At 42.8% G+C, this 16,768-nt stretch overlaps 1 protein-coding gene across 1 annotated transcript in view; it reads right to left on the bottom strand.

The window, feature by feature from the left end:
- Positions 1-16,768, bottom strand: part of LOC120051672 (dual oxidase 2-like) — a 35,227-nt gene that overhangs the window by 7,022 nt on the left and 11,437 nt on the right. Inside the window, exons 13-25 of the mRNA XM_038998564.1 lie at positions 15,737-15,847; positions 14,788-14,990; positions 14,319-14,504; positions 12,633-12,858; positions 12,266-12,359; positions 10,804-10,979; positions 10,628-10,700; positions 8,886-8,966; positions 7,299-7,477; positions 5,978-6,208; positions 5,583-5,682; positions 4,647-4,696; positions 1,769-1,896 (exon numbers count right to left, since the gene is read on the bottom strand). Of these exons, the coding sequence (XP_038854492.1) occupies positions 1,769-1,896; positions 4,647-4,696; positions 5,583-5,682; positions 5,978-6,208; positions 7,299-7,477; positions 8,886-8,966; positions 10,628-10,700; positions 10,804-10,979; positions 12,266-12,359; positions 12,633-12,858; positions 14,319-14,504; positions 14,788-14,990; positions 15,737-15,847 (1,838 nt within the window). The remainder of the gene's footprint in view (positions 1-1,768; positions 1,897-4,646; positions 4,697-5,582; positions 5,683-5,977; positions 6,209-7,298; positions 7,478-8,885; positions 8,967-10,627; positions 10,701-10,803; positions 10,980-12,265; positions 12,360-12,632; positions 12,859-14,318; positions 14,505-14,787; positions 14,991-15,736; positions 15,848-16,768) is intronic.

Below are 16,768 nucleotides of genomic sequence, written 5' to 3'. Positions count from 1 at the left end.
AAACGAGGGGAGGAGACATGGCCAGGAGCATCATGTTTTAGATACACTAGAAACGAGGGGACGAGACATGGCCAGGAGCATCATGTTTTAGATACACTAGAAACGAGGGGACGAGACATGGCCAGGAGCATCATGTTTTAGATACACTAGAAACGAGGGGACGAGACATGGCCAGGAGCATCATGTTTTAGATACACTAGAAACGAGGGGAGGAGACATGGCCAGGAGCATCATGTTTTAGATACACTAGAAACGAGGGGAGGAAACATGGCCAGGAGCATCATGTTTTAGATACTAGAAACGAGGGGACGAGACATGGCCAGGAGCATCATGTTTTAGATACACTAGAAACGAGGGGAGGAGACATGGCCAGGAGCATCATGTTTTAGATACACTAGAAACGAGGGGAGGAGACATGGCCAGGAGCATCATGTTTTAGATAGACTAGAAACGAGGGGAGGAGACATGGCCAAGAGGATGATGTTTTAAATCAACTAGAAACGAGGGGAGGAGACATGGCCAGGAGCATCATGTTTTAGATACACTAGAAACGAGGGGAGGAGACATGGCCAGGAGCATCATGTTTTAGATACACTAGAAACGAGGGGAGGAAACATGGCCAGGAGCATCATGTTTTAGATACACTAGAAACGAGGGGAGGAGACATGGCCAGGAGCATCATGTTTTAGATACTAGAAACGAGGGGAGGAGACATGGCCAGGAGCATCATGTTTTAGATACACTAGAAACGAGGGGAGGAGACATGGCCAGGAGCATCATGTTTTAGATACACTAGAAACGAGGGGAGAAACATGGCCAGGAGCATCATGTTTTAGATACACTAGAAACGAGGGGAGGAGACATGGCCAGGAGCATCATGTTTTAGATACACTAGAAACGAGGAGATGAGACATGGCCAGGAGCATCATGTTTTAGATACACTAGAAACGAGGGGAGGAGACATGGCCAGGAGCATCATGTTTTAGATACACTAGAAACGAGGGGAGGAGACATGGCCAGGAGCATCATGTTTTAGATACTAGAAACGAGGGGACGAGACATGGCCAGGAGCATCATGTTTTAGATACACTAGAAACGAGGGGAGGAGACATGGCCAGGAGCATCATGTTTTAGATACACTAGAAACGAGGGGAGGAGACATGGCCAGGAGCATCATGTTTTAGATACTAGAAACGAGGGGACGAGACATGGCCAGGAGCATCATGTTTTAGATAAACTAGAAACGAGGGGAGGAAAGGGCTAAGAGGAAATATACTTCATGTTCTCCCTACAGGGACCAGCATTTACATTCAATCCAACCAAAACGCATCCTACCGGCTGTAGGTATGTATTTTTAAAGTTATATAGCTTAAAAACTTGATTGCTGACATGGAAAACATTTTGGGACTATATCAACAATCGACTAATGAAACAAAGAGCAAAAATATCGGTTTTGGGTGGAATTTAGTAGGTAATGAATGAGAGGAGCAGGCTCCTTCCTTCACCTCCTGACTAATTGACACTCTCCTAGACCACTTATCAGTTTCCAGGTCACGGAGGAGTCGAGGAGAGCACAGAGAAGTCGAGGAGAGGATGGAGGAGTCGAGGGAGAGGACGGTCTTTTCGTCCAAATGAGAATCTCCCTGTGTTCACCGTGGTTCAACGTTATGGCAATCTCTTCGGTTAACCAGCAACTACTTCAGTAATACTCATCTGTATATGTTGTACAAGGTATACGTATATGAATATAATGTATCTCTGTGCTCACCAGAATGTAGACGACCACATAGAGGTAGTGTGTGAGCCAGAAACCCCGGAAGCTGATTCGTCGGAAGTAGTGAGTGGCAAAGACGTACATAAACGCAAAGATGAAGAGAAGCAGGATGCCCGTTATTCCTGCAGTAACATTAGAGAGAGAGAGACACGTTAGAGTAACGTTAGAGTAACGTTAGAGAGAGAGACAACGTTAGAGTAACGTTAGAGAGAGAGAGAGAGAGAGAGACACGTTAGAGTAACATTAGAGAGAGAGACACATTAGAGTAACGTTAGAGGAAGAGAGAGACACGTTAGAGTAATGTTAGAGAGACACGTTAGAGTAACGTTAGAGAGAGACAATGTTAGAGTAACGTTAGAGAGAGAGACACGTTAGAGTAACGTTAGAGAGAGAGAAAGACACATTAGAGTAACATTAGAGAGAGATACACATTAGAGTAACATTAGAGAGAGAGACACGTTAGAGTAACATTAGAGAGAGAGACACGTTAGAGTAACAGAGAGAGAGAGAGAGAGAGACACGTTAGAGTAACATTAGAGAGAGAGACACGTTAGAGTAACGTTAGAGTAATGTTAGAGAGAGAGAGACACGTTAGAGTAACGTTAGAGAGACACGTTAGAGTAACGTTAGAGAGAGAGACACGTTAGAGTAATGTTAGAGAGAGAAACACGTTAGAGTAACATTAGAGAGAGAGAGACACGTTAGAGTAATGTTAGAGAGAGAGACACGTTAGAGTAACGTTAGAGAGAGAGAGAGACACGTTAGAGTAATGTTAGAGAGAGAGAGAGACACGTAGAGTAACGTTAGAGAGAGAGACACGTTAGAGTAACGTTAGAGAGAGAGTGACACGTTAGAGTAACAGAGAGAGAGAGACACGTTAGAGTAACATTAGAGAGAGACACGTTAGAGTAACATTAGAGAGAGAGAGACACGTTAGAGTAACGTTAGAGAGAGACAATGTTAGAGTAACGTTAGAGAGAGAGAGAGACACGTTAGAGTAACAGAGACAGACACGTTAGAGTAACGTTAGAGAGAGAGAGACACGTTAGAGTAATGTTAGAGAGAGACACGTTAGAGTAACGTTAGAGAGAGAGACACGCTAGAGTAACGTTAGAGAGAGAGAGAGACACGTTAGAGTAACGTTAGAGAGAGAGACACGTTAGAGTAACGTTAGAGAGAGAGAGACACGTTAGAGTAACGTTAGAGAGAGAGAGAGACACGTTAGAGTAACGTTAGAGAGAGAGACACGTTAGAGTAACGTTAGAGAGAGAGAGAGAGACAATGTTAGAGTAACGTTAGAGAGAGAGTGACACGTTAGAGTAACAGAGAGAGAGAGACACGTTAGAGTAACGTTAGAGAGAGACACGTTAGAGTAACATTAGAGAGAGAGAGACACGTTAGAGTAACGTTAGAGAGAGAGACACGTTAGAGTAATGTTAGAGAGAGAGAGACAATGTTAGAGTAACGTTAGAGAGAGAGAGAGACACGTTAGAGTAACAGAGAGAGACATGTTAGAGTAACGTTAGAGAGAGAGAGAGACACGTTAGAGTAACGTTAGAGTAACGTTAGAGAGAGACACGTTAGAGTAACGTTAGAGAGAGAGACACGTTAGAGTAACGTTAGAGAGAGAGAGAGAGAGACACGTTAGAGTAACGTTAGAGAGAGAGATACGTTAGAGTAACGTTAGAGAGAGAGAGAGAGACACGTTAGAGTAACGTTAGAGAGAGACACGTTAGAGTAACGTTAGAGAGAGAGACACGCTAGAGTAACGTTAGAGAGAGAGAGACACGTTAGAGTAACGTTAGAGGGAGAGACACGTTAGAGTAACGTTAGAGAGAGAGAGAGCGAGAGAGAGAGAGAGAGAGAGAGAGAGAGAGAGACACGTTAGAGTAACATAAGAGAGAGAGATAGACACGTTAGAGTAACGTTAGAAAGAAAGACAGACACGTTAGAGTAACGTTAGAGAGAGAGACACGTTAGAGTAACGTTAGAGAGAGAGACACGTTAGAGTAACGTTAGAGAGAGAGAGAGACACGTTAGAGTAACGTTAGAGAGAGAGAGAGACACGTTAGAGTAACGTTAGAGAGAGAGAGAGACACGTTAGAGTAACGTTAGAGAGAGAGACACGTTAGAGTAACGTTAGAGAGAGAGAGAGACACGTTAGAGTAACGTTAGAGAGAGACACATTAGAGTAACGTTAGAGAGAGAGAGACACGTTAGAGTAACGTTAGAGAGAGAGAGAGAGACAATGTTAGAGTAACGTTAGAGAGAGAGACACGTTAGAGTAACGTTAGAGAGAGAGACACGTTAGAGTAACGTTAGAGAGAGAGAGAGAGACAATGTTAGAGTAACGTTAGAGAGAGAGACACGTTAGAGTAACGTTAGAGAGAGAGACACGTTAGAGTAACGTTAGAGAGAGAGAGAGAGACAATGTTAGAGTAACGTTAGAGAGAGAGACACGTTAGAGTAACGTTAGAGAGAGAGAGAGACACGTTAGAGTAACGTTAGAGAGAGAGACACGTTAGAGTAACGTTAGAGAGAGAGAGAGACACGTTAGATTAACGTTAGAGAGAGAGACACGTTAGAGTAACGTTAGAGAGAGAGAGAGAGAGACAATGTTAGAGTAACGTTAGAGAGAGAGACACGTTAGAGTAACATTAGAGACACATACAAGTATTGAGCTACTGTAATATTCAGCAATAACATAAAGTAGCTCTTTAACGTCAATATTTTGGGACTAAAGCAAACCCGGTGGGCAAAACTGGTTGCATTGGCATCATTATAACTAGAAACAGGTTGAAATGACATAATTATGACATCAACTAGTTTTGCCCGGTTGTGACTGGTGGGAATGGTTTGTATTCTGTCCTACCTGGAACACTCTGAAAGAACCACCACGACCATTTCATCGGCATCTCAGACCTGCAAATGGCCAATACATAGTAAATAGTCAACAAAGAGTAAACAGTCAACACAGTAAACAGTCAACACAGTAAATAGTCAGATAGTAAATAGTCAACACAGTAAATAGTCAGATAGTAAATAGTCAACACAGTAAATAGTCAGATAGTAAATAGTCAACACAGTAAATAGTCAGATAGTAAATAGTCAACACAGTAAATAGTCAGATAGTAAATAGTCAACACAGTAAATAGTCAACATAGAGTAAACAGTCAACACAGTAAATAGTCAGATAGTAAATAGTCAACACAGTAAATAGTCAGATAGTAAATAGTCAACACAGTAAATAGTCAACACAGTAAATAGTCAGATAGTAAATAGTCAACACAGTAAATAGTCAACATAGAGTAAACAGTCAACATAGTAAATAGTCAGATAGTAAATAGTCAACACAGAGTAAACAGTCAACTCAGTAAATAGTCAGATAGTAAATAGTCAACACAGTAAATAGTCAGATAGTAAATAGTCAACACAGTAAATAGTCAACATAGAGTAAACAGTCAACACAGTAAATAGTCAGATAGTAAATAGTCAACACAGTAAATAGTCAACACAGTAAATAGTCAGATAGTAAATAGTCAACACAGAGTAAACAGTCAACTCAGTAAACAGTCAACATAATAAATAGTCAACATAATAAATAGTCAACACAATAAATAGTCAACACATAATAAATAGTCAACCCATAGTAAATACTCAACACATAGTAAATACTCAACACATAGCAATTCAGTTACAAGAGTATGCATGAAAAGAGGTACGCATGCATGTGAAAATGGAGAAGAATCCCCAAAATATTCCCGAAGAATCCAGAAGAATGAAGAAGAATCCAGAATAATGCCATTACCCATTGTTGACTAGGACCTTGGGGAACAGACAGGTCAGGATGCTGAGGTCACTGACTGAGAACACGTAGACATTAACCACATGACCCAGAGAATGGACAACTAAAGAGGAGAGGAGGAGAAGAAGGGGTTAATTCAGGAGCAAAACATAACATGAACTGGAAACACGTTGTAAATGTGTTACTACAATGAGATGTGAAGAACTAGTATTCATAAATGTAGGAGTTCCCAAAAGTGAAATCATCAGTTCTCCAAGTGAAATCATTTAGACAAAAAATATAAATATATTTTGGGGATTTTACATTGGTGAGTGACTTTTTTCCAATTCCGCCCAGTCAACCCCTCCTTTTGTGTTGATACTCTAAGAAGTGTCAACCTCTGACCTCTAACCTCTGACCTGTGAGTAAGAGGGCGGACATGGCCATGAAGCGGTGGAAGTCGATAGCGGCGTCGAAGGGGATGTATTGGTTGAGGAAGGTCTCTCGTCCCAGGGTGATGAGGTTACGGCACACCGTCAGCAGCATGTAGGGGTACAGGAAGGAGATGGCCGCCGCCGAACCGCGTGACACCAAGATACCCACCACCGACGTCTCCGGCACACCCGTGGAGTATGCCTGCAAACCATAGTCTAAACACGCAGCTAGGGGTTTGTTTCTGTTAGTCCACAGGTTTTACCTGAATCCCAAATAAGACCCACAGCCCCTCCGGATTTCCTAGGGCACTCCCGTAGATCTGAAGGGATTGGATAAGTGTAATCAAAATGGCAAAAAAAATCAGCCAAACAGAAGGGTAAGTTTAAGTCGTCACCATATTGCTTAAACATATCCCATTCTGTTAGATCTACAGGAAGGATTAAGGCCAGGGCTTGATTTGGGATTCAGGGTATATACAAGGCTGACAGAAGACCTTTATACTCAGATACAGTATAGCTATTGTAATGTGATGGAAAATGTACCTAAGCATTCATAAGATGCTTTTGTAGGGCAATGGAGTTAAAATTGCATGAGTAATCAACAAAATTATGAAAATCTCATTAAGTTAAGCATTTGTGTCAACTAAACAGTCGTCTCTCGTGATCGCCTTAGCTGATTTGGTTCTGGGAATTGAGATTCTTTTTTAAACAGGTAACTCACAGCCTTCTTCTTCTTCTTGGCACAGTTTACTCCCAGCCTGGTCTCAGATCTGTTTGTACTGTCTTGACAACAAGCATAGGAGTTGGCGAGACAGCACAAACAGATCTGGAACCAGCCAGGCTAGCTCAAATTCAAATCAATCAAATGTATATTATAGCAGTTGTAACGAAGTGCCAGCTAACTCCCAAAACAGAAGAACAGACAGAAGAGAACATAATAGAAAAGAAGACAAGAGAAGACGAGAGAAGACAAGACCAGAGAAGACCAGAGAAGACGAGAGAAGACGAGAGAAGACGAGAGAAGACAAGACCAGAGAAGACGAGACAAGACCAGAGAAGACGAGAGAAGACGAGAGAAGACAAGACAAGATGAGAGAAGACGAGAGAAGACGAGAGAAGACGAGAAAAGACGAGAGAAGACAAGACCAGAGAAGACGAGACAAGACCAGAGAAGACGAGAGAAGACGAGAGAAGACAAGACAAGATGAGAGAAGACGAGAGAAGACGAGAGAAGACGAGAAAAGACAAGAGAAGACAAGAGAAGACAAGAGAAAACAAGAGAAGATGAGATGAGATGAGAACTTACAGTAGCATCTCTCCAGAGCCACCCCGGCTGTGATGCCATAGACGATAGTGAAGCAAACAATGTGGCGACGGTAGTTCTCTACGAAGCGTTTGAATTGCTGGATCTTCTGCTGGATGGGGCTCCTGTTGTAACGCTCCTTCTTAGGCTTCACGTAGACCTTAGGACTCTGGAGGCCCGATCTGCATGGGAGGAGGAAGGAGGAAGTCATTTGCAGTGGTTTAGATTGAGAAAAGCTTCATTGTCCCACAACATAATTTATTGAACTGAAACTACCAAAGAAGCTTCAGGCCGCAGCATAATTCACTTCAATGGCATTTATTGCTGAACACGTTTAAGAGAAAGCTCCTTCAACAAAGCACTATTGCGACCTTTTTTAACTTTTATGTTACAGCAATGCAGCAATCAATGAATATAATGGATGAGTCAGAGTTAGCAAGGACAATAAAAAGAAATCATAAGGACAGTGGGTAAAAAACCAGAACATCCGGATGAGGTTCAGGCTGGATTCCCCTTCAGGGCAATAATTAAATGTTAAAAGGTATTACTGTGCGCTAGTGATATAACGAAGACACAGGATAGATAGAGTGTAAGTGCTGTGCTCCATGGTAAAACCATCGTACCATCATCAATATATTTAAGGAATTCAGACTCAAGTCTAGTTTTATCTGATAATGGCGTTAAGTAGAGGCTGCTTGCATCACTGGGTGGACAACTCTAGATACCAGACATGAGGTCAACCACAAAGCAAACAACCAGAGGTAACAATGGTAAACCCATAATTACTGGTATCACTCTGCTTCACTTCCTTGAAACAGAATACTGTACATACAGGTAAGCACAACAACCATTACCACTACTGGTATCGACCTACTATATAAGGACTTAATGAACTTTATGTAAATAGATTTTTTTAAATTATTAGAAGGGTTAGGGTTAGGGTTAGGCGAGAATGTCATGAGAAAATCTGTCAATAAAGAAAAGAGAAAAATGAAAACACGTGAGAATGTCATGAGAAAATCTGTCAATAAAGAAAAGAGAAAAATGAAAACACGTGAGGAGAAGTCTGGTAGTGACATGAGCAGCATGAGGTTGAATGTGATCTCTGGTAGTGACATGAGCAGCATGAGGTTGAATGTGATCTCTGGTAGTGACATGAGCAGCATGAGTTTGAATGTGATCTCTGGTAGTGACATGAGCAGCATGAGGTTGAATGTGATCTCTGGTAGTGACATGAGCAGCATGAGGTTGAATGTGATCTCTGGTAGTGACATGAGCAGCATGAGGTTGAATGTGATCTCTGGTAGTGACATGAGCAGCATGAGGTTGAATGTGATCTCTGGTAGTGACATGAGCAGCATGAGTTTGAATGTGATCTCTGGTAGTGACATGAGCAGCATGAGGTTGAATGTGATCTCTGGTAGTGACATGAGCAGCATGAGGTTGAATGTGATCTCTGGTAGTGACATGGGCAGCATGAGGTTGAATGTGATCTCTGGTAGTGACATGGGCAGCATGAGGTTGAATGTGATCTCTGGTAGTGACATCAGCAGCATCCGGTTGGAAATTCCCCAACCCTAGAGAACTTACCTTTTCCCTTGTCGTCTGCGAAGTTCCTGCCCGTCTCTCCCCGGGCTGCTGGAGAACTGTGTATCCCCTTCTGAGGGTGAGCTAAGAAAGAGAAGACATTACAGTTTTTAAATAAAGAGCATGAGGCCTGCAGGCCGACGTTTGAAAACGGATGCTTAATCATATCAGCAGACAAGGGTGGAGTAATTAAAATAACTTGTAGAAATAATCGTAATAGTCGCCGTAATAGTAATATAACAGGTTAGTTGGAAAAAGGTAGTCATCGTCATGCCGTGTAAGTAAATCATCATCATGTCCACAATCACACCCTGATAAGAGCATGACTATCGAGATCTTGGTGAATGGAGATTGTGAAATACAGTAAATTACTATGCAATGAAGAGTGCATTTTTTCAATCAATCAAATCAATGTTTTGTTTGTCTCTCAGTTCTCTAAGGGTGTATCCTCGTTACTAAGTTATTCTCTTCCTCTATTCTAATGTTGTTATCTTACCTGTTCCTCTCCAGGGTGATGAAAGAAAACGGGCTGGTGTTATTTGTAACGTCTGCTTCCAACTCACACTCTCAAACACGTAGATCCCCCTGAACGCAGCCCACTGTCCAGCCCACTTTCCAGCCCACACTCTCAAACACGTAGATCCCCTGAACGCAGCCCACTGTCCAGCCCACTTTCCAGCCCACACTCTCAAACACGTAGATCCCCTGAACGCAGCCCACTGTCCAGCCCACTTTCCAGCCCACACTCTCAAACACGTAGATCCCCTGAACGCAGCCCACTGTCCAGCCCACTTTCCAGCCCACACTCTCAAACACGTAGATCCCCTGAACGCAGCCCACTGTCCAGACCACTTTCCAGCCCACACTCTCAAACACGTAGATCCCCTGAACGCAGCTCACTGTCCAGATCTCAATCACCCGAATTCTGATCACCTGTTCACACACCTGTAGGTCATTATCAAACACTATTTAGTTCAGTTCTTTGCACCTCATCACTGTGAGGTATTGTTTGTTTTGTGACACATGTCTGTCAGAGCGATTGGTTTCCTGTGAGTTACTCCTCCCGTGTATGATAGTTTTTGCCTGCCTCACTAACGACGCCTATTCCCTGCCTGTACTTTAACCTATCGGATTTCCTGTTACCTACCTATTGCCTGATCTCCCGGACTACGTTACTAGCCTTTTCCCTGCCTGTACTGTTGTCCTTTTGGACCCCTGTGTATGACCTTCTGCCTGACCCAGCTACCTGCCTCCTCCTGTGGTCCTTTGCAATAAACACCTGCTGTGCCCTGTGCTTGAAACCAGCTCTCTGTCTCCCCTCATGTTCATTACATTATTTTCTTACCTGTTCCTCTCTGGGATGATGAAAGACACGGGCTGGTGTTATTAACTTACCTGTTCCTCTCTGGGATGATGAAAGAAACGGGCTGGTGTTATTAACTTACCTGTTCCTCTCTGGGATGATGAAAGAAACGGGCTGGTGTTATTATCTTACCTGTTCCTCTCTGGGATGATGAAAGAAACGGGCTGGTGTTATTAACTTACCTGTTCCTCTCTGGGATGATGAAAGACACGGGCTGGTGTTATTATCTTACCTGTTCCTCTCTGGGATGATGAAAGAAACGGGCTGGTGTTATTATCTTACCTGTTCCTCTCTGGGATGATGAAAGAAACGGGCTGGTGTTATTAACTTACCTGTTCCTCTCTGGGATGATGAAAGACACGGGCTGGTGTTATTATCTTACCTTTTCCTCTCTGGGGTGATGAAAGACACATGCTGGTGTCGACTCAGTTTGTTTCCCCCCTCCTTCTCCATCCCTGCAGAGATACATAACATTAGAAGAAGAAAAAAAGAAGACACTTTGCAGAAGCCTTTGAGAGTATTTTGTATCTCTGGTTGGCCTTCTCCAGCCTTTGTCACCTTTGATGTTAAGCTGAGCGAAGGTCAGTTCCTTCTCGTGGTCCCGGAGCAGGAAGTGGAAGTCCTCCCAGGTAATCTGTTTCTTGTTGTCGAAACCTGCGGCCTCCAACATGGCCTCGATGGCCTCCTCAGCCTGGCTCTTAGACAGAAGACTGCTGGAGATCTCTATGAACGACCTGCAGAACAGACCACAAGACGGCCGGAGTTAAGACGGCCGGAGAATCCATTATACGGTGCTTATCTTTTTCATTCATTTTGGATTGCGCATAGAGCTGGATCTACAAAACAGATGGCATGGAATGTGGACGTACTTTGACAGAAGGTGGCTATTGAGGTCTGAGTGTAATGTCCCTTCAAGAGACAATGTTTTTCATGAAATTGGATGATATTTGGATGAAACAGATCAAATTATGATGACCCAAAGTATGAAAAATGACTGTTGCTTCTACACTGATCAAGTTTGACCATAAAGTTACTGGTCGCCCTCCTCCCCCCCTGTGTCAAACACTTGGATTCAGGAGGCGGGATTACTAAGGGGATAGGGTGACATCACCCTAACTGTCATTTTAATACACCAATTTATTTTATTTTTATTTAACCTTTATTTAAATAAATAAAATTGTTAACCAATGGTAACATGATATTCTCTTACCTCATTTAAATAAGTACCGCCTTGTAACCAACATTGGAGGAGGAGGGGCGTGGATTATATAGATAGATAGCTACTCTAATGGTGCCAAAATCTTACTGTAGCAAATAATTAAATGTTTACACTATTCATTTATGGCAAAGATACTTATATATCTCCGCTTTCATCTGTGTCTGGTGTTAGCTAGTTACTGGCTAGCTAAGTCTTCATCTGTGTCTGGTGTTAGCTAGTTACTGGCTAGCTAGGTCTTCATCTGTGTCTGGTGTTACCTAGTTACTGGCTAGCTAGGCCTTCATCTGTGTCTGGTGTTAGCTAGTTACTGGCTAGCTAGGTCTTCATCTGTGTCTGGTGTTAGCTAGTTACTGGCTAGCTAGGCCTTCAGCCAGCATGGTACAAAAGGGGGGGGGGAAGTGTTGTTCAAAACTTTGACGCAGTTGTCATGTCAACACATCTGTCAGTGCTGCTGTGAACCGCATCACAAGAGACATGCTAAACAGGAGATGTATAACAAAAATATACATCATTGATGCAATTGCTTTGTGTATCACCAAATGTGCTTGAGATGATTTTACAGCACCATTGTTCACTCCGTCTTGACAAAGCTGCCAGTCAAGGTGAGGTCATGACTATAAACTCCCCCGCCCACTCAGCTTTTCTTTTCAAACTTCCTGGTAGTTAGCCATGAGAGAGAAGTACTTTTTCTCAAATCTTGAGCATTTCTTTCCCCCCCAAAAAAATATTATGAGTGATATTTTACATGGGAATCAGAATAACTGTTCGGGACCTTTTAAGTGAATTGATAACAGTGCTAACCTGAGCAGCCTGGAAAAATCCTCTTTCGATAAGAAACCGTCTCCATCGATGTCGTGCATCGAGAACATCAGTTTAGACTTTTCCTCGGGAGAACCTAGACAAACAACACAGTGGAATATCAGTACAAAATCTGTGTTTCTTATTGGACAATTCCTGTTTCAGTCAGTTGTCTTCTGTTTGTTGCCTCATAAACATGACCCCCGGACTCCAGGGTTGGGATCAATTCCACTTCAATTCCAGTCAATTCAGGAAGTACACTGAATATCCAATTATCTTCAATGCTTTTCAATGAGTAAAATGTGGAATTGGAATTTGGTTTACTTTCTGAATTGACTAGAATTGAAATGGAAACCTACCCTGGACTCACCTTTCATGAAAATGACGATGACATCAAGGAACTCCTGGAAGGAGAGGTATCCGTTTCCGTCCTTGTCGGCCAGCGTAAACATGGAGTCAACAAAGAGAGAGTCCGGTTTGAGTGCCAGAGCCTCGGCAAATTCAGTTCCTGTCAGCTCAGTCTCCAGGGCTTCGCGGGTCTTCCTGCAGGACGCACCACTCATCTCCCTGGCATCACAATTCTCTATCTCCAGGACCTATAGGGTGGGGATGGATGTATATATTTTTTTACCTTTATTTAACCGGGTTGTCCCATTGAGCCAATACATATGAGTGATAGACCGTTTCGTCAACATGAAAGACAGGAGGATGGCATTGGCGTTTACCACCATGATCCGCTCACTGAAAGTAATTAGATTATGATCCTAAATTTGGGTAATCCTAAAGGTACTGATGTCAATTTTGGACAGGTAACTAGTAACTGCAATGGATTACATTGCACATGTCAGCATGGTGCCATTGTGATTGTTAATGGTGGTCACGTTGAATGGCTCAGTAGGTTAGAGGGGTGGCCGGTAGCCTAGTGGTTAGAGCGTCTGTGTCTGGTGTTTGCTAGTTACTGGCTAGCTAGGTCTTCATCTGTGTCTGGTGTTAGCTAGTTACTGGCTAGCTAGGTCTTCATCTGTGTCTGGTGTTAGTTAGTTACTGGCTAGCTAGGTCTTCATCTGTGCCTGGTGTTAGCTAGTTACTGGCTAGCTAGGTCTTCATCTGTGTCTGGTGTTAGCTAGTTACTGAAAGGTTGCTAGATCAAATCCCCGAGCTGACAAGCTAAAAATCTGTCGCTCGGCCCCTGAACAAGTCAGTTAACCCACTATTTCTAGGCCGTCATTGTAAATAAGAATTTGTTCTTAACTGACTTGCCTAGTTAAATAAAACAAAAAATGGTGTTAACAATACTAGGGTTGTGGGTTCAATTCCTGCATGGGCCACGTAAACTGTCACTGTCCATACTGTGTACCAGGGTTGTGGATCTAACCCAATGTGACATTGGATAAAAGCGTCTCTAAATTACAGTAAACATTTCCTAAATCTCCATTTTACAGTAAACGTCTCCTAAATCTCCATATTACAGTAAATGTCTGCTAAATCACCATATTACAGTAAACGTCTCTTAAGTCCCATATTACAGTAAATGTCTGCTAAATCACCATATTACAGTAAACGTCTCCTAAATCCCCATATTACAGTAAATGTCTGCTAAATCACCATATTACAGTAAACGTCTCCTAAATCCCCATATTACAGTAAACGTCTCCTAAATCACCATATTACAGTAAACGTCTTCTAAATCCCCATATTACAGTAAATGTCTGCTAAATCACCATATTACAGTAAACGTCTCCTAAATCCCCATATTACAGTAAACGTCTCCTAAATCACCATATTACAGTAAACATTTCCTAAATCACCATTTTACAGTAAACGTCTCCTAAATCACCATATTACAGTAAACATTTCCTAAATCACCATTTTACAGTAAACGTCTCCTAAATCACCATATTACAGTAAACGTCTCCTAAATCTCCATATTACAGTAAATGTCTGCTAAATCACCATATTACAGTAAACGTCTCCTAAATCCCCATATTACAGTAAACGTCTCCTAAATCACCATATTACACTAAAGCGTCTCCTAAATCACCATATATTCCAGTACCTTGGCAAAGGCACTCCTGATGAAGTTCTCTACTATCTGAGCTCTCTGGTCTCTGGTCACTGCCTCTCTCAGTAGCTCCTTCTCTGTCATGTCCCTCACAACCAGCACCTGTCCACAGTCTGTCACCTCAGAGCGAAGGTGCCGGACAAACTCTCCACGCTGGCCCTCGTCCTCAAAGTACAGCACCTGGGGACAGACCCCAACAAACAGAGATCACAGTCATACACACACACAGGGATTGGCATGGAAACATCTAACAGTGAAGACGAACAAAGGAGAGGCACATGAAACACAAGAGTAAACAAATGAGTAAATAAAGGTAAACAAATCAGTAAACAAGTGTAAACAAATCAGTAAACAAGAGTAAACAAATCAGTATACACAAGAAAACAAATCAGTACACACAAGAAAACAAATCAGTAAACACGAGTAAACAAACACACGCACAATCATACCCCCATCTACTCACCAGGTCAAACTCTTTGGGTACTTTCATCAGCAGAGCCCTGCGGTAATTGTTACTGGACAGCAGGACATCCAGGTGGGTCTGGGTACCCAGGCTGAGTGACCGTAGAGCGGGTCCAGACTGGTCAAACACCTGGAGTTTCCTCCTATCATCGATCAACAGACTGACTGGAAATAGGGGCTTCTTAGGGCCCTGCCACTCACAGGCTAGAGGAGAGGAGAGGAGAGAGAGAGGAGAGGAGAGAGAGAGAGAGACACAGAGAGAGAGACACAGAGAGAGAGAGAGAGAGAGAGAGAGACACAGAGAGAGAGACACAGAGAGAGACACAGAGAGAGAGACACAGAGAGAGAGAGAGAGAGAGAGAGAGAGAGAGAGAGAGAGAGAGAGAGAGAGAGAGAGAGAGTTATAGAGACACAGAGAGAGAGAGGTGGGAAGAGATGAGAGATGAGAGTGAGAGAGAAGGGGTGAGAGATGAGAGAGAGAAGTGGGAAGAGATGAGAGAGAGAGAAGGGGGTGAGAGATGAGAGAGAGAAGGAGGTGAAAGATGAGAGATGAGAGAGAGAAGGGGGTGAGAGATGAGATAAGAGAGAGAGAGAGAGAAGTGGGAAGAGATGAGAGATGAGAGAGAAGGGGGGGGAGAGGGAGAGAGAGACAGAAGGGGGTGAGAGATGGACATCAGACATATTACAATTTTCACACTATCCAAACGATATTCTGATGGCTCTGATATGTTCTGTTGACATTGTCCTTCCCAGCATTGTTCTAGCAGCAGCTATGGTGGATGCGTAACCAGGCCAGCTCAGTCCAGCTCAGCTTGGCTCGGCCCAGTAGTGTGAAAAGAGAAAAGCACACCCGTTCTAACATAATACACACCCGTTCTACACAGAGAGTGACGATTCTGTCATAACACAGACCATGTACATGCATGTACTGTATACACACACACACACACCTGTGATTCCAGCAGCAGGTTCCTCTGTTGTGTCGTCAGCCCCTCTCTTCTGGAACTTCTTAAACTTGGATTTTCTGAAGTGGGCCACCACAAGAGCCATGAGGAAGCTCACTGGCAGGGGAACACATGGACAGTAGTCATCAGAGAATCACTGGTAACTCTTATAATAGGGTTGATGATATGCTATGTCTCTCTAAGTAGGCCTCCGCAAGAGCCATGAAAAAGCTCACTATGAGGGTACCACAATCAACAGAACAATTATACTGTAGCCATCACAATGGTTATTTGATTATTTGTCTTAAAATGTACATTTAGGAGATTTATTTTTTATTTTTATTGTTTTGGGAATTTTCTCAATACTTTGAATATGATTCATTTCCATGTCAGCTCTATGCGTGTCACGCTCGTCATAATAACTGGACCAAAGCGCAGCGTCTTTTTATTACTAGGTGAAACTCACACAGCAAAACAAAACAATAAATCACGAAATGTGCCGCTGCTATAGTGCTCACAGGTAACTATACAAAGTCAAGATCCCACAAAGCACAAAGGGGAAATGGCTGCCTAAATATGATCCCCGGTCAGAGACAATGACAAACAGCTGCCTCTGATTGGGAACCATACCAGGCCAACATAGAAACATAATCACCTAGATGACCCACCCTAGTCACACCCCGACCTAACCAACATAGAGAATAAAAAGCTCTCTATGGTCAGGGCGTGACAGCCTGGAAATGCCCTTGTCTGGAGCAATGGATACCAATTTCAAACTTTCCAAAAGAAAAGTGTTTACATGTTGTTTTTTTAACTGGCAAAAATGGATATTAACTGAGAAAATAGCGTGTTTAGTTTCTTGCAATAGTCCTCTGTGACTTTAAAGAATATTTCTCTAAAAATGTTGATTCCTAAAAGATGTGTCCGGAGATTTGGTTTAGTCCGTCAGATTTGTCAGAAATCCTAAATCAATCAGGAATGAGCAGGGCCAGCTATGACATAAGGACCCCTTATTCACGTCCTCATTACATGGAGTGC

The sequence above is a fragment of the Salvelinus namaycush genome, chromosome 8 (genome assembly GCF_016432855.1).
Source record: "Salvelinus namaycush isolate Seneca chromosome 8, SaNama_1.0, whole genome shotgun sequence".
NCBI classification, from domain to species: domain Eukaryota; kingdom Metazoa; phylum Chordata; class Actinopteri; order Salmoniformes; family Salmonidae; genus Salvelinus; species Salvelinus namaycush.
The sequence above is the reverse complement of the archived record's forward strand: the minus strand, read 5'-3'. Positions and strand labels throughout refer to the sequence as shown.